This window comes from Podarcis filfolensis, assembly GCF_964270895.1.
Source record: "Podarcis filfolensis genome assembly, chromosome: 4".
NCBI lineage: Eukaryota > Metazoa > Chordata > Lepidosauria > Squamata > Lacertidae > Podarcis > Podarcis filfolensis.
The window spans coordinates 79,086,316-79,109,992 of record NC_139607.1 but is presented as its reverse complement, the minus strand read 5'-3'; the positions used below and the strand labels follow the sequence as shown (position 1 = coordinate 79,109,992).

At 44.5% G+C, this 23,677-nt stretch overlaps 1 protein-coding gene across 5 annotated transcripts in view; it reads right to left on the bottom strand.

Annotated features, from left to right (window-relative positions):
- LNX2 (ligand of numb-protein X 2) overlaps positions 1-23,677 on the bottom strand; it is a 74,490-nt gene that overhangs the window by 15,261 nt on the left and 35,552 nt on the right. For 4 of the 5 annotated variants that reach the window (XR_014546997.1, XM_083609127.1, XM_083609129.1 and 1 more), the window contains 2 exons: positions 4,700-5,193; positions 122-369 (listed from right to left, as the gene is read on the bottom strand). Coding sequence is in view for 4 of the 5 variants with exons in the window: in XM_083609127.1 (XP_083465253.1) it covers positions 122-369; positions 4,700-5,094 (643 nt within the window). In the remaining variant the exon portion in view is untranslated. Of the gene's footprint in view, positions 1-121; positions 370-4,699; positions 5,194-20,326; positions 20,504-23,677 lie in introns of all 5 variants that reach the window. The other variant, XM_083609128.1, reaches the window with a different exon arrangement.

The following is a 23,677-nucleotide window of genomic DNA, read 5'->3' as shown; positions in this document are numbered from 1 at the left end:
TGGAAAAAGTTGACCATGAAAATGATTGCATGCAAGAATAAATCTGGCTTGGGGGCTTCCTACGTTTCAAGGTTTAATACAGGCAGAACAAACAGGATGTCAAAAGAGAAACAGAACATACTGTCAGCTCCTGTGTTCTCCTCAAAGGCAGGGTTGTCAAGGCCAGACTCATCTGTCCACACAGGGACAGTTGCTGATGTAATGTTCTGCTCTGCTGGTGCTGTTCCTGTCCCAGAATGCTCTGCGTCAGGAGACTGAGAACCTGGGCGATCTATCATGCTGTTCTCATTCTCGCTCTCTGCGTCTGCCTGCAATTTGCTGTTTTTCCTTCTCTCCAAGGCAGCTCTTCGGTGGGAAGCCCCAGGACACCTAAGGACAAAACACAACAATGTCTTTGCACGGATATAAGGAGGCTCACAAAATGTCTGGACAAACAAAGCAAAGCTTTTGGTTGAATAATCTGGAGTCTTGCTTGCGATCCAACTGAGTAGCAATCCATGTCACACACACTCTCCAAACAGACATCCCTGCCTAATAGTTACAGCAGCCTCTGCTGACCTGGTGCTCGCCAAATATTTTGGACTACAAATCCCATGAGCACCTGCCAGCAGAGCTGATGGAAGTTGTAGTCCAAAACATATGGAGGGCACCAGGTTGGCAGGGGCTGAGTTATAGTGTTATTTTGGAGAAGGGCAGTTATTAGCTAGTCTTTTGATAAAGAACCTTTTCCATCTCATGACTTCAGATATAGGTGTTGTCCAAAGACTGGGATTCCCTACCTGAATGTTAAATCTTCCTTATATTTTTTAGATGAAAGGTATGGAAAGAGTAACATGAAAGCCCTTCTTTGTCAACAAGGAACAACAACAAAAGGAGAGCAACTTTTTTGGCTGGGACTGAGTGACTCCTGCTGGGTGATCATTGACTTGTACCTCCTACCGACTGATACATGTGCTTTTGAAACCCTAACTCTTCCACTCTTCCTCATTGGTACAGCCCAAACTGAACTATCCTTGTAATCCAGTCCAGGGTTAGCTTAAACTTTTAGAGGAATGATGTGGGCCCATAATACATGCACAAGGCAGAGATTGCGATGTGTCCACCACAAAAAATAATTTGAAGGGATTCTAGTACTAAACAAACTGCGCAAGGGTCGAATCTTTCTCTCTCTCTAACTACGGAAAATTATCAGACATGTTGATGGAAGTCTAAAAGAAAAAAGATGTGTGATGAATTCTTAATGTTTAATTGTGTTATAAATTTGTTTTTATTGGAAAATTAATAAAAATTATATACAAAAATAAAGAATCTTTCTCTCTCTCACACACACGAATGATATACCGTATTTTTCGCCCTATAGGACGCACTTTTTCCCCTCCAAAAATGAAGGGGAAATGTGTGTGCGTCCTATGGGGCGAATGCAGGCTTCAGGAAGCTATCCGCAAGTCTTGCAAGCCCGGCGGGAGGTCCCGCGGGCTCGCAAGGCTTGCGGGCAGCAGCCTGCAGCACAAAAGCTCGGGGGATAGCGGGGAGGCGGAGCGCTGCCACCCCGCTATTCCCCGACCTGATCTGGAGGATGGCGGGGGGGGGGGGAGGAAGCAAGCGTGCTTCTCCCCCCCACCAGCCCCACAACCTCGGAGGATAGCGGGGTAGCGGAACACCACCACCCCGCTATTCCCCAACCTGATCTGGAGGCTAGCGGGGGGGGGGGAGAAGCAAGCTTGCTTCTCCCCCCCCCGCCAGCCCCACAACCTCGGGGGATAGCGGGGAGGCGGAGCGCCGCCACCCTGCTATTCCCCGACCTGATCTGGAGGCTAGCGGGGGGGGGGGAGAGAAGCAAGCTTGCTTCTCCCCCCCCCCCCCGCCAGCCCCACAACCTCGGGGGATAGCGGGGAGACAGAGCGCTGCCACCCCGCTATTCCCCGACCTGATTTGGAGGCTGGCGGGAGGGAGAAGCAAGCTTGCTTCTCCCCCCCCCCACCAGCCCCACAACCTCGGGGGATAGCGGGGTGGCGGAGTGCTGTCCGGTGGCGGAGCGCTGAGAGAGGCTGTCCCTGAAGGCAGAAGAGGGAGACGGAGCGCTCCATCTCCCTCTTCTAGCTTGGGGATGGCTGCGCAAACCTGGGGGGGAAATAAAAAATTTTCCCTTGATTTCCCCCCAAAAAAACTAGGTGCGTCCTATGGGCCGGTGCGTCTTATAGGGCGAAAAATACGGTAGCTAGGTATGGGAAATAAGGGTCTGGATCCCAGCTAAATGGAACTTAGTTAATATTGAAATCACTTGGTCTAAAGCCATGACTAACTGATTTCCAAGCATGGCCTAAATTCAACTTAGCTTGAATCCAACCCACTGGACCTTAAATTCTGCAAACAGCACTGATTGTGCCAGGGCACCTTTGGCCCTCCAGACGTTATTGAACTAACTGGGGCTGATGGGAGTTTTAGCTCAGCAACATCTGGAGAGCCAAAGGTCCCCCACTCCTGGTCTACACAAATCCCAGAGATCTCTGTTAGGTACCAAGTGTCCAGCAGAGCCCCAGCCCAGGGTGTGTGTGTGGTCTGATGTGACAGGATGCATCCAGACAGCGCCATGTCTCTCCACCCCACCCCCTGAAAATGATTCAGCAAAGTTGCCACCCTTGTTGAACGCTGCACTATATGCTGAGTTGCTATGCCTATCTTCGACATCTGTATGGTTTTGCTGAACACTTGGCAAGAATCAAATGAAAGCTCGGCTGAGTCCCATAGAACAATCTTGGTCCTCTGTTCAGTAATTGACTTTTTGGCAAAGTGCATTCCAAAGGACTATTAAACATTTAAGAATGTTTTGAAATGTCACATGCTAGGGAATTAAAAGTCCACCCAAGACTTGCGCTGGCTCATTTCAGAGGAGCTCAAAGTGCTCTGAGGGGGCCTGTGGCTCTCAAGAGAACTTGCTGAACCTGAAAATCTGATAAATCAATGGGATGCTAATGAGGCAATAGGGTAATATTGGGGGCGGGGTTAGTGACCAGGAAATAATTACATTTGTGCCCCATTCTTCTAATCTCCTTGTTCAGCAAGCTCAGAGATTCGCCACACACTCCAGAGCTGCCTCAGGGTTACATTGACATTTCATTCATCTTTTATGCTTAAATGAAGCAGATTATTTTGTCAATAGAAACTACCGGGTTTGAGCCAGAATGACTGCAAGGCCAAGGCCAGTCGAGTCTGTTCTAGTTCCCAGTGGTTCAGAATAATAGCGAGTGCTGGCCTTGGCCCTTGAAGGTAAGGATGCAAGCCTGAACACATACACATTCACTGGGGTGAATTTGGGCAATTGACAGATCTCAGGTTTCCCATCTCAGTTTCCCATCTGCAAACAGGAACGACAGGTTGCAGCTACACTTCTTGAAGCCCCCTCTCAATTCAGTAGGCATTAGTCACACAGGTTAAAGTGTGTATAGGATTGCAGCTTAAAACATTTTACATTGAAAATGGCATGGTAGTGATGGCATTTGGGAAGGGACATGGCTCACAGACACGCTTTGCATGCATAAAGTCCCAGGCTCAATTTCTGGCATCTCCAGGTAGGGCTAAGCAGGACTCTCCTGCCTAAAACCCTGGAGAGTGTAAATCCTGAGCTAGATGGAACAATGCTCTTACTTGGTATAAGGCAGCTTCCTAGGTTTCTAATGATAACATGGATGACATTCATTTTCTCCTGGGTGGACTGCAGAGACAGCATAGGCCTTGTTCGCAGATTGCGGTGACCCAAGTTACAGGCTTATTGTGATTTATTGGAAACAAGCAACATGGTGGGTGCTTGCTTCTTCTTTGTCCCTCCCCTAGCTTGAGTGGGAGAAAAAGCTTGGACGCCCACAATTATGCTTGACTTCCCATGACACCTGAACCCAGAATCATGGTTTAGTTCTCCCTAACAAGTCAGGCTAGCTAGCCAGCCCTAAACCATGTTTTGCTTTTGGTATATGACTACCAGCTTGTTGGGAAGACACAAACCAGTCTTGGATTTGGACATTGTGGGAGACCAAACTTAACTGTTGTTTCCTGTTTCCCTCCCCCCTCCTCCTTGTGCCCAGGGAGGAGTGAAGTAGAAGATTGGGCAGAAAGCATTAGTATGCAGCTTGTTTCCGATAGCTCATGACACGCCATGAACCTAGGCTTATCAGGGGCCAACATGGTTCATAAATTCACCCAGAGGAGATGTAGTTGACATCTCCCTACAGCAGGTGAGCCTCTGGAAAAAGACCTGATCTTGATGGTAGTATAGTTGGCACCAGGCTTGCTTTTGAGAGGTCTGTCCAGGTTTTTCAGTGCCTTACTTGAGTGAAGGAAAGTCTGAGAAGATTAACCCTGAACACCCTTGCTTTAGGATGTTATTGCCAGTACTGCAGTTTAGAATTGTTTTATTGATTGTATCATGACTTGGGATTGCTGTGCAATAAGAAGTGAGGTGTGTTTAAAAAACAACAACAACAACACAAATTAATAAATGAACAACACCCCTGAAAAGGAAAAGTGTTTCAGTCCAAAACACATACATACGAAATCCAGAGAAAGAAAAGCATACTTCAACTCACATTGACATCCATGGCATATAAGCATGTTAGTCTTGACGGCTCAATCCCACACTTTTCAAATGTGACTGAAAGATGCAGAACTTCTAAGTTATCACTGGTGGGTGGCCTTTCCTACTTACCTGTTTTTGAGGTGTGCTTCCAGGTCACACCGCTGCATCACTTCCTCGCACGCTGAAGAAAAGGGGCACAACACCAAGAGTTTGTCAAGCAGTTTGTGGACGAGGATACTGGATTTTTTGCACAACTTAAAATGGAGCCGTTTGCGGTCCAGAGGGCAGAAATCCTTCTCCTGCAGGAAGTTCCGTAGGCACTTATAGCAGAATGTGTGGCCGCAAGGGGTGTCTAATGGCTGTAGCAAGGGCTGAAGGCAAATATGGCAGACCAAGTCATCGTCTACATCGTTCTGATAATTGTACAAGTGGTTCTCCCTTGTCCAATGCTGTTGGCCACATTCAAAGCACAGAGGGTTCAAGTTCTGCTCCACTGAGACCATCTCCTCATTTGTGGTGCCCATTATAAAGCATTCCGGTTTGGCCTCCTCGTCAATGGAGAACTTGCTTGTAGAGGTTTTATTTGTTCATGATTTTTTTCCGTTTAGCAAAGAGTCATTTTTCTGAAAAAGTAAAAAAGATAATAATCATTATTGAGATTCACTGAAAGAGTGAGCAAGAAGACCTGATGCAAGAGAAACTGTGTTCAGCACTGCTGTGTGTACTAAACTTGAGCTCAACCTCTGGCTGAGTCTGGAGGGAGAAATTTCATGAAGGGAACAGCTTCCCTATTTTTGCATTTTGGGGGCAGGGTGCAAATTCCATGCCTGGGTATGGGCAACATACAGATCTTCGACTAGTTCCTCCCACTGGTAGCTGATATTCTACCACTCCAAAATGATATTGCCACCAGCCTTTGGGGGCGACCAAAATGGTGGCCATCAGGAGGGAAAAGAGCACCAGCAGATTTTGTCCCCACCCCGCCACTGAAATCCTCCACCACTTTTGTACCCTGAAAATGGGGACATGAAATTGGTGTGTGTGTGTACCACAAACCTAAAAACTGAATTAAAATTAGATGTCCATGTAACCCAGTTTCTGCGCCAATAAAAGCTGACTGCAACAACCCGTTTCACATTATGCAAAATGAGCAGTTTTAGCATAAAGAACATAAGAGGAGCCTGCTGGCTCCACCTTCCTGTTCTCACAGTGGCCAACAAGATGCCTGAGGGAAGCCCGCAAGCAGGACTCTCCTTCCTTGCATTTTCCAGCTACTGGTATTCAGGAACATTACTGCCTCAATCGTGGAAGCAAAGCAGAGCCATCATAGATCAACAGCCCTCTCCTCCGATCCTCTTTTAAAGCCATCAAAGTTGGTGGCTATCACTGCCTCCTGCGGGAGAAGTATTTCCTTTTATTTGGACTGATCATTCGGCTTCATTGGATGCCAACGAGTTCTTGTGTTATGAGAGAGGGAGAAAATCTGTCCACCTTCTGCATGCTATGCATGATTTCCATGGTTAGTCTTATTCTGGATAATATTGTGAAATTGTTTACTATTTACATCATTTGTTCTGGCGTGTTAGGGAGGCAACAGGGGCCTATCTACACGTTCCATGAAAACAGCCCCCTTTGCGTGTGTGTGATTCAGAACAGAGCAGCAGCAGTGTGCGCACATTTCCGTACTTCCAGTAACTCAACTTTCCAAAGCTGCTTTTCCTTACAAGAGGCTGCCAGGATTTTCTTTCACGTATTTGCACGTAAGCTGTAGTTCAGTTCTAGGCTATGTTGGATACTGAAACCCACTCCCAACAGCTGGAAATGTTCTCTTCTGGCTCCTGGCATTGCCTGCACACTTTTAAACATTCCTTGACAGCTGTTAAGAGCTAGAAGTTTGCTGTAAAAAGAATCATAGCTGCATTTGTCACACAGAGGCACCACATTCTGTACTTTTCCAACACTCCAATGGTGTCACAGAACACTCGTTCCAAAACATTATACGGAAATGGGAAGGCCTAGCGCTTGGCCCATTATTTTCCCACAACGAAAACATTTTCCAGTGCTATGCACCAGCTATTATGTGCTTTTTTGGCTACAAGCGAGGCTACGTGGGGCAGCAGGAGCACTTAAGCTCAAAACAAAAACAATTCATTTCATTGACTTAGCACAAAACAAATGCTCCTAATGTGTATTAGAGGTTAGAAGACCCCATTCATCAAACCTGCCTTTTAAAACAGGAGAAAACATGAACATACGTGCAGAGACATTTGGCTCCATTTCCACCACTACCACCCGGCCCTGTTATGCATTTTATAGTCAGCAATATCAAAAGCCAAACGCATATGTGGAAAGTTTGTCCATCTCAGTGATTAGCAATTAAAACTCTGTGCGCTCTATTATCTACACACACACACACAAACACACACGGTTTTGATGACTGCTGCTTATGAGTAATGTCTGTGTTTTCATATTTTTGGGGTTTGCAATGTGTTTTGTTATTTTGTCGTTAGCTGCAGCTAAAAGGCAAGAGAAACATCTTAATTTAAAACAAAACTCAAGAGGAACATCAGTTTTCATCTATCTTTTTTATATATACATTTTTATTAGTTTTACATCAAAGTTGCACACCATAAACATAACATTTTCAAACCTTAAAAAAGTGGTTCTTTCGAACCTTGAGACCTCCCTCCCTCCCTCCATGGGTTCCAATTCTAAACATTTTCCTGCATCTTTTACTGTAATCTATCATATAATCATGGTATCCAAAATCCATATTACTTTACAAGTGTCATTGTATTCCGGCCAATGATTTCAACTGTTTACAGTGGTCTCTCAAATATGTTAGAAAATTTTTCCAGTCTTTTAAGAATACTTGGTCTTCCTCATTTCTGATCTTTCCCAGCTGTCATCTATCTGTGCAATGTGCTATGTACCAATGCAGACATAATACTGGTCATATGACATCCCCCAAAGAATCCTGGGAAATGGGGTTTATTCCTCAGAGCGCATTAATAATACACACGCACTTCCCAGCCTTCTCTAGGGGAAATCAGGAGCTTAAAATGTATGGTGTTTATATAGCCCAATCTTCTGTTTATTTTCCTGGTTTGTTAACTAACACTAAGCTACAATTCTCAGGCTAAGCGCTAGCTTTCCAGGAAGCGGTAGCTTAATACAAACCAGGATTTTTGTTTCAAACCTGTGGTAAAGAAGGCTCTCCAGTATCCACAATGAGCCATATCAGGAGATCAGGCTAGGAAACCAGAGCTCTCCCTCTGCAGACTTTATCTTACCTTGAAACAAAATCCACACCTACCCCGTAACTGTGGTTAGACAGTTCATTGGTATCTACTGTATGTGAAACCTCAGGCCTGGGGGTCAGATGTGGCTCTCTTTCTGGCCTTTGGGAGTCTCTCAGACCATGTCCACTCCGCAAGCCACACCCTTCACTGGCCCTCCTCTGAGTCCTTGGGTGCTTTTGCTTGCCGCAATGCCTCCTTGAACAAGCACTATGATACCACTATGAAGACTCATGGCTTCCCCCAAAGCATTCTGGGAGCTAGAGTTGGTTCAAAGAGTGTTGAGAGTTGTTAGTCCACAAACACCCATTCCCCTCACAGAGGTACCATTCCCAGAATTCCCTGTGAAGAGGGACTTACAAATTGCTGCCAGCCAACACTGAGCTAGAGGAACCAATGGTTACTCAGTCCCAGGCAACTTCCTATGTGACTTCAAACTGTACTTTCAGATTCTTGCTTAAAGAGAAACCCTGGTTGGTCTTAGCTACGATTACGGCTGATGCTGGCAAAACTGCTTAAGAGGGGAATTTGAGGAGGAGAGCAAAGTTTGCGTGGCTTCCAATGCGCTAGCTGTGGTTAGCAAAAAGCCTGCTCCGAGCGCATTAATAATACACACACACTTGATTTGTGGAACAAAGAGCAAGTCACGTCGACAGGCTACTGTTATAAATAGGTTTCATAATTAATAGCTGACAGCCAATACCCTGGCTTTTCTAATGAAATAAAACACGCGATACGATGAGATGGAGAGAAAGTCACACTGGTGGGAGATAATTAAAATGTCAGTCCCAGCCAAGTAGCTTTGCGTTTGCATGTTAATGAGGTCGCCTCCCTGGCACGTGTTAACTAGCCATGGTCTTAAAGAGGAAGGCTAGCAACAGGGAAAGCAACACAGGTTGGTGGCTGGGGGTCTGGGGTGGTTAGAGGTCGTTGCTGTGGGGGACTGCAGTATTATTAGCCCCAAACTGCAGAGGGGGAAAGGGAGACAGGAAACGGAAAGAACCATAGTTTGCCTTAGGCAACCTAGTGATTTTGGGGCTGAGTTCAGCTGGGGACTCCCCGTTTCTACTGGTAATCCTGGATATCATACTGCTTTGAGAATACAGTGGTACCTCTGGTTACAAACTTAATTCGTTCTGAAGGTTCGTTCTTACCCTGAAACCATTCTTAACCTGAGGTACCACTTTAGCTAATGGGGCCTCCTGCTGCTGCCGTGCCACCGGCACACAATTTCTGTTCTCATCCTGAGGTAAAGTTCTTAACCTGGGGTACTACTTCTGGGTTAGCGGAGTCTGTAACCTGAAGTGTTTGTAACCCGAGGTACCACTGTAGAGGCTTCTCATTGGCATGTTTTCTTGTAGGTAACCTTTTGCGTTTGGAAACTGTTCCATAGTAGCAATTCCTTCCTCCAGATGACTTAGTCATAAGCAAATTAGTCGCATCGATTCTACTTTTTTCATGATTGTGTGTAAGCCTTTTATTTATGCACAAAATCAAAAAATTATTTTAAAAAACAACAACCAGAACAAGGCATCATATACACCACCCACTGCTCTGCGCAAAAACATGCATCATCACACTTACGCAAAAAATTGGTTATAAAAGGATTGCCTTGTATGGCTGCCATCAGCAAAATCATTCTATCTAAAGCAGTTCCATTGAAATCAATGGAAAGTTAAGTGGTTTGGAGATTGTTCCTATCAGGTAGTATAATTCCAGATGGGCGGGGTGTCAATACACATGGTGCATCCTAAAAATGTTTATTTCCCAGCAAATATGCAAAGCTATGCAATCTATAAGGCTCTTGAACATTCCAGATTGAAGCAGCTGAGGCATATTCTTGTATTATACGTTTCAGCAAAATATTGCATTATACAAATATTGTATCTTGTATTATACGTTTCAGTCGTAGCTGAACAGCACAGCAAACCCATCATGAAGACAACTGCAAATCCATTTTTAATAGGAATACTGTCGAAATGACAAATGCTCCTGGCATTAGTTGACAACGGATGTATTTGCCCCAGTCGAGCGAAGGAGATCTGTGAGTGCAATTAATGCAAATATGGATAAGCACAATGATACTCAATCCCAAAATCAATTTATCTGTTGATGTGGACTGAAATGTGCATTCCCCCACCTGGGGAACTAATGGTGTGCTATGCACAGCCTAAACTAGCCCAGATATGCTACAATACATTCTGGCTCCAGCCCTGTGCGACTTTGACACTTTAAGTCCTGTAATGACACCTTGTTTCACCACCCTTCTTCTCAGTTACCTTGAAAGGAAGATCACTGTTATCAGCACAGTGCATACTCTGTGCTAAAAATATTCATACAGTGTCTCAGCAATCCAGATTCTGCACCACAAAGAGGAATTCCCAAATAATGATGCAACTCAAGCAAATCTGCCTATTTTTGTTTTGCATTAGCTTATTATTCCATTTGGCACCATTTGTGCCTGGCTGCACAGTAGAAGCAGAAGGTCCCAAATTCAATCCCTGGCATCTCCAGGTAGAGCTGGGAGAGAACCTTTGCCTGAGATCCTGGAAAGCCCCTGCCGAGTGATGCTGAGCTAGATGGAGTAAGGCAGATTCGTAGGTTCTTATCAAAGATTCCCAGACAATTGTGCCAAAGGACCATTCTCAAAAGCTTTGTTGCCTTCTGCAAACAGTCATGGGGCAGGTAGTGCAGCTTTAGTTGTGAGTTTGCCATCCTTTGCATGGACTCTCTCCCGCATTCTCCCTTGGCAGGTTTCATGAACTATCCCAGGCATAGGCAAACTCGGCCCTCCAGATGTTTTGGGACTACAACTCCCATCATCCCTGACCACTGGTCCTGTTAGCTAGGGATGATGGGAGTTGTAGTCCGAAAACATCTGGAGGGCTGAGTTTGCCTATGCCTGAACTACCCTCTCAGGCAAGCCAAATTTTCCATTGGCTGCAAACTAAATTGCTTTGGAATAAAAGGAGATGCTATCAAGATACAGGACTGGCAGCAGCAGAGATGAATGACAAATAGGGGCAGATTCAGAGTGCCAAGATCTGAACTGGCATGCACAGCTCTAAGGTGCGCAATGAATTCCTCTTGTGGCTACCGTGAGAATCACTTTGTTCCTTTCTTTCTCATTCCTCATGCGGCTGATGGAAACTTTTCCTTATGAGTACCAACAGTGTGGGTTTCCAAGCAAGGGAAAGAAAGGGAACTCTGACCATAAAATTCAGTGTATTACATGGTGATCATGATTCTGCCTTATACCATCAGAGCCTTGAAATGTCATTTCCTTTTCAGCCACCATTTGGTTAAGGCAGGAAATCACATGTGCATTAGATGTTTTGAAAGTATTTGGAGGAAACTGATTTGATGTGGTAGACTGTCAGGATGTTTCCGTAACTGAGGATATCTGCTAAATACCTGAACAATTGGTGGAAAAGACCGGGGTGAGGTAGCGTCTAAATGTTTTTCCAGCTATGTTTTTAACTTTCTTAACTGGTTTGTTTATTTTCCTCTCTGACCTGGCTGTTCCAATTTAAGCCCATTATGCTTTAAGATTTAAAAATGCAGAAATTCCTTTAGTTTGGCTGTACTAAGGATTTAGAAACACACGTACACCCTGCAATCTTAATCATGTAAATAATATTGGGCCCAACGTTGTCTGCTCCCAATACTTGTATGCCATATTCATTTTTTTCAAACAATACCCAAGTAGAAAACAGATACTTTATTGGCACATTTTTGTGTTTTGCTTTGAAAGATTTTAGACAGCAGATTTGCTAGTTCCACTTAGGGGTCTCTGCAACCCCTCAGAAGTCAAAAGCTGCTCATGTACTGTACTTTTTGCATAGGATTAAAGAATGCATGCTAGATATTCTAATGACTATATCCTGGTTGAGCCTTAGAGATCCTTCTGAGCACCTTGCTTGAGGCGAGTGGTGGGCAGGTGGTAAAATCTGAATGTTGCCATGCCTCTTAGACTTGCTATGAAAGTCAGTTCTTAGCTTGTCAATGGACTGACAAAAATAATGTGCTTGTTCTACAATTTGATTTTTCCTTTCTTTTCGTACACATGACAAGTGGATGGAGGATGGGAGGAAAGAGCCATGCAAATCTGGGCATGCACCCAAAATAAAACATGTAATTTTATTTTATGCAAAATTTACTCCCACTCTAAGCGTAAGACATTCTGCCTGCAAGATGAGAACATTTCTTAGCACAGAGCCCCAATTTCTCAAACGTAATAGATGTGCTGCTCTCATCGTTAGCCCAGCAAGGAGAGAAAAACATCCCTCACTGATGATGGAGGCAGGTACCAACATAATGGAGCCATGTAAACCGTAGTTGGAGAGAGGATGGTTTTTATCTTCACAATTTAAAAACAAAAAAAAAATGTTGATTGAATGGTAAAGGAACAAAGACGCAAAGTAAACTTGAGCAGGGAAGAGGAAGTAAATGGCATTTATATTCCAACTAGGAGAGTCTGTCATCACCTACACCAGGGATGGGAAACCAGAGGTGCTCCAGATGTTATTGGACTCCCAACTTCCATCAGCCCCAGTTAGCACAGCCAACAGTCGTGGACAATTAGGGGAGTTGTAGTTCGGCAACATCCTGACAGCTATAGGTTATGAATCATAGCGCTAAATTGCTACCCATCAAGGTTTCTGGAGAGATGACTGGTCATATCACAGTGCTATCCCAAGTGACAAGGCTCATCCCTCCTGAATTTGGGGTATAAGGCTCCTGCAAGTCATGATGAGGCACTGCTATGTACAGCTGAAATGATTACCAGGTGTTCCTCGGGGGGAAATAGTGCATTGCACATATACCCTGCGTGCAACAGTTCAGTTATCACCTGCCAAATATGATTCAGGTAATTGGGTGCCTTCCATCAGTCATTTGGGCCTATTTCATGAAACATACTGGGTGACCTTGTGCTAGTAACTGTCTTCTTGAACTAGCCTACCTCACAGGGTTGATGTGAAGGTAAAAAAGGGATGAAAAGCATGCTGTGTGTACTGCCCTGTGCTTATATGAAAATGAATGAATGCGTGCATAAAACAGCACACAGATAAATATGATTGCAGCCCTGATTAGGGAAGCTTTTAATGTCTGATGTTTTATTGCTTTTTTAAAATGATTGTTATTATCATTAATTCTATTGGGAGATGCCCAAAGTGGCTGGAGAAACCCAGCCAGATGGGCGGGGTATAAATAATAATAACTGTTATTATTATTGCAGATGAGGGCTAAAATGATGTTATTGTATAGAGGAGCGTCCCAATTCCCTGAATATAGAAAACTTGCAGGTAGAAAGAGGCTAGAACCCTTCTTTATGACAACTAGTTTTCAGCATACAGAGAATCTGTTTATAAGGAAGAAGAATCAATCAAGTGACACCTGAGTTGTGGTGTATAAGTTTACAATCTAATCTGCTGCTCATGATAACTAGACCTTGATGATCAGCCTGGATTTTCATGAGCCACTTTACGCTCAAAGAGATACACGGTACAACATTATTAAAAACAGTGCAAACAAAAAAGCGATCAGACCATAAACCAAATCCTTGCCTTCCCCAACAGAGACAATCAGATAAGCCCCAAAATACCATCAACTGATGTATAAATTTATCAGTGAAATGCTTGAGAGAAGAGAAACCCCCTGGCACCAGAAAAATGTTGTTTTTGGTGCCAGGAGAGCCTCTCTGGGGAGAGCATTCCATAAACCAGGGGCTGCTACTGAAAAGGCCCCTTCTCTTTTTGCTATCCTACATACACAAGCATCCCATGATGTAATATCTAGCACCCACCGCAAACTCTGTACATTGGGCACTGTAGATTTATTATTATAACAGTAATAATACTGGTGAAAGAATTGCAAGCAAGATGATAGCAAGTGCCAAGGGAAAGAGAGAAATAGCTATAAAATCTGCCTTTCAAAACATATAATTCACTCAGAAATGAGCCCCTTGGAATTTCAGAATGACAACCGAATAGCGTGGCTGATGCTTCTTCTTCTTTTAAATTTTGCACGACGTGCTCCCGATCACGATGCCGCTTGTAACTGCGATTTGTCAGTGAGCATCACTGCGCAGCCTTAAGAAGGTGGCTTCTAACAAATTACATCTTGTAGTTTATCCTTTTAAGAAATAGTATGACAAGGAACATCTCTCCCGGAGGGCACAATTGGCGATGCGGCTTCTGTCGTGTTAAGATTTGCTAATTGGGCGCCGAGCTTGGTGCGGCTGCGCCAACAGAACAATCCCGTGATGAAAACCAATGAATGATTCACACCAGCCTATGCCTGGTTCTCACATGCATTTACTCTGCTTGATTTCTTCTCTGCACTCCATGTCTCCTTGGATCACCTCACAGGCAGTCACAGCTGTTTTTGGACTACAATTCCCATCATCTCTGACCTGGTCTTGCTAGATAGGGATGATGGTCCAAAACCAGCCGGAGACCCGAGTTTGAGAAACCCTGCTCTAACCCACGGATTGCCAAACTGGCCCCCAAAAGTGCTTATGTGCCCCCACTTCTATTACAGCCCATTATGTTGGGGAGTCATAGCTGAGGAGGTAAGGACTCCATGGGAAGAGGGACCGATTGTTGAACCACTCTGCGAATTGTACCTCTGTGGTGGGAATAGAGGTTCCTGAACCAACTACAGTTCCCAGGATTCTTTGGGGGAAGCCGTGTCTGCTGGAAGTGGCATGATACAACTTTAAATGTATACGGTCAGACAGTTTCATGCCAGTAAAGTGGCTTTGTCTGCCACCGAAGGCACAAAAACAAGTTAAAATGACGGAAATGAGTGACTAGTTCCAAATCAGTTATGAATGGAATTTTAAATAATTGAAACAAATGGAGTAATTAAACAGGATAGGGAATCATTTCCGCTTTAGAGCAACTGACTGCGCTGGCTTCAGACTTCCTTTGCCTTGCTTTCCATTTGCCTTAGCATCCACTCCACAGGAACCTGTTCTGACAGCGATCTATATGTCACCTGACTAACATCAAACAAACAAAAAAGCACAAAAACCCTATAAGCAGAGTTCAGATTTAAGCCTAATTACACCGCAGCTCCGAAGCAGATGCTCGGCCCATCTCAGCGCTCAGCAGAATTACAGCATCTTACATGGGGGCTTAGCCAGCTGCCTTAACTAGGCACTGATGTAGCAGGATAATTAGAGACAACATAAACGGCTCCATATCTGATCTTGTCATATTTTTCATGACAAGCATCTGGCGCTGTAAAGCAAAAACAAAGCTCTGCGTCAATTTCTGATGACTTCACCCTCCATCAAACATGGCTTGCCTCAACGGGGATCTGTTCCATGATTGAAGATGCACTGATGGCGAGGGGGGGGGCAGGAATGACAAACGATGCAAAACTGTAAGGAATATTCTTTCGATTCCACCCCTCCCACCATTTTTATTTAAGTGTGCTAATTATATGACAGTAATAATCAGGGCCCACTTTTATCCAGCCACTAGCTGAGCCTCCAATACTTTGGCCACCTCATGAGAAGAGAAGACTCCCTGGAAAAGACCCTGATGTTGGGAAAGATGGGAGGGCACAAGGAGAAGGGGACGACAGAGGACGAGATGGTTGGACAGTGTTCTTGAAGCTACCAACATGAGTTTGACCAAACTGCGGGAGGCAGTGGAAGACAGGAGTGCCTGGCGTGCTCTGGTCCATGGGGTCACGAAGAGTCGGACAAGACTAAACGACTAAACAAGAATAACAACATTTTTCACTGATGCTGGGGTGTATGGGGTGTTAGTGAAGAGGTAGTACCTCTGAAGGGGGACATGTTGTGTTCCTCCTGGGGTAGTTTGTCCACCTTTGGTTTCCACCCTGCACTCAGTTCTCACGTGTGGCTCCTAGAAGCAGTCAGCATGTGACAGCAGCCACACCCTGGGAAATGGCTTCAACTGGCCACCTAACCCGGTAAGGGTAGCCAATGGGTCTCAAACCTTCAGTGAGTTAGGAACTTCCCTGCATGTGAGGCTCTGGCAGATTGAGACCAACAGCGGGTCCAACAGTCAAGAAGGTGGTTTCTTCACGTGCTGCAGAGAGAAGTGAGGGGCAAATGCAGCTTGTCAGTCTCGGAAGGTAGCCCATCTAGAAGAAGGAAAACTCTGATCCTTAATCTTCGCTGCCTTGTGGGATATCTTTGGGAGAAGAAAAGGCTAAGGAGTAAATCCTACACAAATCCAGAGTGGAGTCCCTAAGAAGGTGCCTTGTACACCTCCATCCGGCAGAGGGCGCCAACTTGAATAAAATACAGTGGTACCTTGGGTTACATACACTTCAGGTTACATACGCTTCAGGTTACAGACTCCGCTAACCCAGAAATAATACATCGGGTTAAGAACTTTGCTTCAGGATGAGAACAGAAATCGTGCTCCAGCAGCACGGCAGCAGCAGGAGGCCCCATTAGCTAAAGTGGTGCTTCAGGTTAAGAACAGTTTCAGGTTAAGAACGGACACCTGGAATGAATTAAGTACTTAACCCGAGGTACCACTGTATGGGGGGGCAGGGAAGCCCCACCCTGCATAATGGATCACAAGACACAGAACACACACACACCAATTGAATGGCAATGCCCATCAACTTGGGGGGCCAGCAGCCTCTATTGTAGGGGCGAAGGGACCTCAGCCCCTAGGCGTTGGCTCCTATAGCTTCTGGAAACTCCTGCAGCCAAGCTGGTGCCAAACGTATTGCTCTGCTTTCGTTTGGTCCACGTCAGCGGGGCCGAGGGGGAGCAGGTCTTGTCATCTGGGCATCCCAGGACTTCCCTACACTCTGCCCAGGCTTGCACCCCAGGGGGGTCACTTTGGTGTTGGAGTTGGAATCCAACAACATCTGGAGGGGCTTGCCCCCAATGTCCACAAAAACATTGGAAAACATCCGCACACAGCCATCCCCATGTTGCTTTCGGAGGCAGGCTCAGCATTATGCTAAGCTTTCCTAGTTCTAACTGGGTATAAATGACTAATATATTACATTGCCACAAAAAAGATGCTGACAGCAGGAAGCTGAAAATGCTGCTAGACGGGCAGAAGCAAAGGCTAAGATTAGAGGTGCCAAGTTTACGAAAGACAGAAGGGAAGTTGGGATAATTTGTGGCAGACCTTTTCCCCTTGCCTCCAGATGAATCACATCTCCTCACCTTGTGGAATATTGCAGTCTGAACGCTGAGCAAAAGTGTGGTGCCCTCACAGGAAGAGGTCTAGTTTGATTGAAAAGTTTCGGGTGCAAAGACATCACATTTGCCCAGCACTGAAATGGCAATATTTGGTACCTTGGGAAAGGGATACCATTTCCCCCCCCCTCAGCTTCTACATACATAGCACTCAACACACCACCCAGCAGCCATTAGACCTCTGGTTGATGGACAAGGCTGGCATCATTGAGCATCTGTTGAGGCCTAGACCCTAATAGGGGTCCCATGTGATGCTACTCATCCTTCCTACTGTTGTTGCCTGTTCACCTGCCCTCTCAAGGCTGCATTGGCAAGAAAGGAGAGGAGCGATAACTTCTATACATCTCATCTTCCTCCTCTCAGAGAGGCACAGATTGGGCCCAGGGGGAAGAAGTGAACATATCAGCAGTGGCAAAAGTGGAATAGGAACTGGTGGCCCATCTGGTCCAGCTTCCTGTTCTCACAGTGCAGGACCTGAGGGCAACAATACAGTGGTACCTCAGGTTACATACGCTTCAGGTTACATATGCTTCAGCTTACAGACTCCGCTAACTCAGAAATAGTGCTTCAGGTTAAGAACTTTGCTTCAGGATGAGAACAGAAATTGGGCTCCGGCGGCGCGGCAGCAGCAGGAGGCCCCATTAGCTAAAGTGGTACCTCAGGTTAAGAACAGTTTCAGGTTAAGAACGGACCTCCAGAACGAATTAAGTACTTAACCCGAGGTACCACTGTGCTCTGCGGTTTCTAGCAACTGGTATTCAGAAGCAATACTGCCTCCTATTCCCCCGTGAATTTGTCTAATCCTCTTTCAAAGCCATCTAGGCCGGCGGCGACCACTGCCTCCTGAGGGAGTGAGTTCCATAGTTTCTTGTTCTACTTGTGAGCTTCCCACAGGCATCTGGTTGGGCACTGAGAGAACAGGACGCTGGCCTGAGCCAGCAGAGCTCTTTTTATGTTCTTCGCCTCAGCCTCAGTCTCCCTGCCACCCATCCCTTCTCCCCCCAACAGCTCCGCTTCAGCATGCACTTGTGAATGCCCCTCCCCCCCAAGATTTATGTGCGCTTGCGAATGCAAAAGGGGCTCTTGCCTGTTGGTGGCAGAGAGGGAGGGGGAAGCACATTCAGAAAGCACAACTTCAACCTTACGAACGCAGAATATTAGGGCACATTTAACGGAGGCCTTGGAACCTGCATTTCATATTTGTGGCGCTTGGCGTTTCCATAGTAACAAGAAGCTTCAGGCTTTAATTACAGCAGCGACTTTAAAAAGAGTGCTAACTCCTTTCTCTCTCCCTCTCTCTTTCTGTTTCTCTCAAGGACACCTCTTGTATGTTGTCTTACGAAAAGCTAATATTAGGTTCTAGAATAAATTATACAGAGAGCTCTGCGTACTCTGCAGAGAAGGACGGGAATCAAAACTGCCCCCACCTCTTCCGCCCCAGTAAGCTAAATTCTGCAAGCTACGTAAGTCGCCGAGTTCCAAGAAATGTGCATTTAATACTTAATTTTGTTTGTGGCCATTGTGAGGTAGGGCAAGGATATTTGTGGGACAATGAAGCCCTACCCCCACCCCCACCTTCACCACTGGCAATCCTACCCAGCCTCCTTGATGTCTTTGCGATATCACAGAAAGCATCAGCCCCATGTCCTTTCAAGCATATACAGCAACAAATAAGGATTTAAAGCCGTTTGGGTAAAATAAAATAAAACTAAGCTGCTCAGGCTGCTGAGTGCTGATAAGGAAATGCCCCTTAACTTCCCTTGATTTAGACTTACACGACTGAGCCTTCAAGAACTTGCAAAAGGAAAAGCTGCAAAAGCAAGGATCAGGTCATCCTCCCTCACTCCCATCAACTCCTGTGCCCGATGCCATCCCTTCCCTGGCAGCGCGGCAGGGATAGCAAGGTCTCCCCTCTCGGACTCCCCTCTGGTGCCTGGATCCCTACAGCAGCAGCATTCCAGTCTCAAGGAGCCATGGGAAATGCTGTTTCCCAGGGCTCCCGAGGCCCCAATATGTAACTGCCCCACCATCAAGTAAGTTTGGGAGGAAGAAAAGAGGACAGCGATATCAGGAGGCAGATTTTGTTGGCATCAGTAGAAGTGATGGTCAAACTTTGGTACACAGCAAACCAAGCCCTGTTCCAAATTTGGAAGGGTCTGGGATTGCCTTGTATTGGGGGTGAAGCATCTCAAACTGCAGGAGTTTGCATTTCGAATACCCCAAAATTCACCCTCATCACCAGTGCTGAGTTCTGTGCCTGATGCTAAATCTGGTCTCTTGGGAACATCTCAGGATCATCTTCTAATAACTAATGTACTAAAAATTCTGGCAGTTTTTACAATCTGCAAAACCAGAGACTACGCTTGTGCATGCACTGTATAGACATTATTATAAGGAAGGGGAGGAAGGAGGGAGGAAGCTGCAATCCTATAGACACTTACCTGGGACCGAGTCCCACTGAATTAGATGTCTACTTGTGGGCAGACATGCATAGATGTAAAGGAAATATGCATGTTAATGCACCATAACCCACCGAAAAATATGTAACAGTGAACCGGGGGGGGGTGAGGCTTTGTATCATTAACATAAAGACACCAAAAGAAATTCAGTAATCACAGTTCATTAATCACAACTGCATATTGATCAATCAAATTATAACAAAAAGGAAAAGTACATACCCTATTTCACACACGCTCACCAATTCCATCTAAGATATTCTTGTACGACTTAGTTATGAAGTAATTTATACCATACAATCAAGTAACTCAAACCAGCTAGACAAGATCTCTTGACAAGAAAAGACCAAAACCTTTTTTTAGCCAGAATATATAGAAGGGTAGAGATTTATGCTTGCAGCCATGCAATTAAGAAAGGGAATAATTAACCAGACCTCCCCCCCCCCACTGGTCAAGTGAGTTTGGGGAGGGAGGAGGGTGAAAAATCTGTTTGCACAGGAATTTCAATGTGGCCAACAACTCTTAATACTGTATATGGGATGCTCTTTCAGATTAGAAAGTCTAATGCATTCCGTCAAACCCTTTCCTTTTTGACAAGTGTGTGTGCTTCCAAAGATCAGAACAGAGAAAGCTGCAAGATTTTTAAAATGATTATTGAAATGACAATAGTCCTTTTGTACTGTTAACGCTGAACCTTTTAAAGCAGAAAAAAGTATTTTACCAAAGGTTGCAGTTCCATTTACTCGTACATTTACACAACTGCATCTTTTATTTAAGACATTTTTCTTTTTACCTTGCCTTTCCAAAAGCTCAAGCTGGTTTACAATTCAAGCTTTTGCTTTGCAGCTAATCTGGAAAAAAACGAGGAAGCAGAGAGTGTAATGCATGCCCTTTGATCTTGTGCATCATCAGAAAAGCACTTGTCTCTCAAAGGAGACTGGAAAATTTCTCAATCCAAAGTTCCATGTCCCTTAAAAAAAAATGAATTAGTCACAGTAATCCAAGTGAGAGCATTCCACTAGCAAAGCACATTAGGTACCAAGTTATTCCACGGCATATATAACTTGTTGGCAGGGTCACAGCAATGGGTGATAGTTCCAATTCCACCCACCCACCCCAAGAGATCTTTCAGGACTCTCTGTCTCTTTGGTCCAGATGGAGCAAGACAGGATAGCTCCATTTCTAAAATCACCTATTCCCAGGATTCCCATGTCGCTGTGCATTAATATGTTTCAAGGATAACAAACATGAAACTGGAGTCTCTTGCTGTAAGTCTTGATCCTGCCAACATTCTCAACCGATGCAACATCCTTATTCTCCAATTCAAGCACAGCAAAATGGCTGTAACAATAGATCACTGGAATGCTTTTGTAATTGGTTCTACAGATACAATTCATTTGAAAACTTTGCATTTGAAGTGGTCACCTATTTGCCAAGGAGGACCTGAACTTAAGGTGCTGGTATTCTAGCCAGGCTGGGACTGATGGGAATTATAGTCCAACACATCTGGAGAGCACCAGGCTGGGGAAGGGCTGCTCTAGAACGTTTACACTGGAAGACCCCCAAATTCTGTATGAGAAGTATGAAAAGCAGCCTCAGAGGCACAGTTAGTTCACAAGCTCCTTTCTGGTAAGGTGAAAATGGAATAAGATTAAGGGTGGGTGGGTAGAATTGTCCGTGTGATCTAAAAGAAGCAGGTGCAATTTGTTTTGCCTGCTTTTTTTCAGCAAAAAGCAAAGATCAGCCAGCATAGAAAGAACAGACAGTAAACTCTGCAAACAGCTCAAGCTCCTGACTGATGGCTGTGTACTGTTAAGCTACTCAGAATCTGGAGAACCCTCTCCACTAAGGATTGCCAGGAGTGAAATGTGCAACCTAAAGATCATGTAACTTGCAGCCCAAGTCAGCATGGTCCAATGGGCAGCTAATGAGCTAGATCCACCCCGTAGAACATTTTGATCTGGCCCCACTAAGGTACAAGTGATGGAGGCAGAGAAAGCAGACCTCTCCCAGTTCAAGTGCCACATTCTCACATACAAAGGAGGTGCTCTACCACTGAACTACAACCCTTTCCATCTGAGATAAGGCCTCCTCCAGCCATTTACTCCTTCAGATACATGCTTAAGACTTTATTTACCTGCTGAAAATTTCAATATATGCTTATCTGTGGGCTTGGGGGTCATCTGCACATCATCTTCTGGTATTGAACTGTTACTTTAACTGTGCTATTTCTGGTGTCTCTTTAATACTTATTTATTTTGTCTTATGTGCACCAGTCTGATAATTTATCAGTCTTAGTGGTTTATAAATATTTGAAAAATACAAAATAAAACTCAGCTGTGCTTACTTATGAGTAGACATGTGCAGGCTTGCACTGTTAATCGTTACAAAACAGAACAGGAAATGGGGTAGGGACACAGAAAGTTAACAGTGAATTCTGGCACCCTGAAAAAATTAATTAAGACGTCTTACTGGAATAAAGATAATCTTAGGCCCAAAAAAAAAAGCCCCAAGCAATAGCAAACTGAGCAATACATTTATGCTAAGGAAAAAGGAATGGAGTGCAAAAGGAATATGTGAACGACGTCCACGTGACACTTCTGGGGAAGTGTTCTTTTAAATAGAAGCCACGTTTGGAAAGATTAACAACTCTTTATGCAGCTTGCTACACTATCAATATTAGAGAAAGGATTTTAAACACAGCCTGCAGACAGGCGTCTCAAAGGCAAATGGCCCTTAGATGATTATGTAAACTCTTGTCTATATCCAAGGGAGAAAAAGAACATACAAATTACGATAATGCTGTATTTGTTCAAGTCAATAGCCGGGCATAATACACCCCTCTATTTTAATCTTCATAATTCTATAGCCATGAAAAGCATTAGAGCCTTCTAAGAAAACATTTGTCAGATCAAACCAGGGTGCCCCTCCACTTTCCAGACCTATTTGCAAATGTATGTTATGCTTGTCTACTCTTAATAAACCATTCACAATTTCAGATCATTTCCCTTTTATGGACCTCCTCCGTGCAATCGTAACTTTTTAATATCAGGAGCGTTGGAGAAAAGCATGGTAATCTGCAGTAATCATGTTTTTCATGAGATGCTTGCCCCATGTTGCAAACAAGTGACCCATTGCAGAGAAGGAGGAAAGGCTCTCATTTCAGTGGCTATTGCTTGTAGAGATGCACCTGTATTGTAGCTCAGCACATGCCCTGTATGCGGAAGGTCCTCTGTTCCCTCCAGGTAATGCTGAGAAAGTGTCCTTTTGGAAACCCTACATAGCCGGTGCCAAGTCACTGTAGACCAGCCTTCTTCATCCGGCCGCCTCCAGAGCAGTGTTGGAAACACTCACCAGCCCTACTGAAGAGGCTCCTGGTGAGACCAGAGGGACATCACTATGCCTGACAACAACCCCTAACTATTGGATTATTTTGCCCCATCTTTTTGTGCTTGCCAAACAGCTGTGCCATGCTTATGCCAATATTTTATTCTTTTGTGAATTGTGCTGTTTTAAATGTGCATTTTATATTTGACTTTTTTAAAAATGTTTTTAAAAAAATTGTTAACTTTGCTTGTGCTAAATATGTATTCTGTAGTTGACCTCTTTAGTAATGTTTTATTTTGAAATCTCTAAGATAATATTTTAGTTTCTGTTAATTATGTTGCTTTGTCTGTATACTCTACATTTGACTTTCTTCAGATTGTTTTATTGATGTTTTATTGACGTTTTAATATACTGTAAACCGCTTTGAGATTTTTCTTAAAAATATAAAGCGGAATAAAAATGAAATAAATAATAATAATAATAATAATAATATAAGCTAGGCACCAAATGGCACCGAAAGCCTGGGTTGCAGTTGCCACAACAGAATGTCTATTTGCCAGGGGACTAGATGAACCTTGAGGTCCCTTCCAATGCTACAATTCTGTGATTCTATGATCTCAACTACATTGCTTGACTGTAAGCTTGCCCTTACAACAATTTGCTTGTTCCAGTATGCAAGAAAGAGAAACACACATAGTGGAAACAGAAATGGTACAGTTGTACCTTGGTTGTCGAATGGAATCCGTTCTGGAAGCCCATTCGACTTCAGAAAACGTTTGACAACCAAGGCATGGCTTCCAATTGGCTGCAGGAGTTG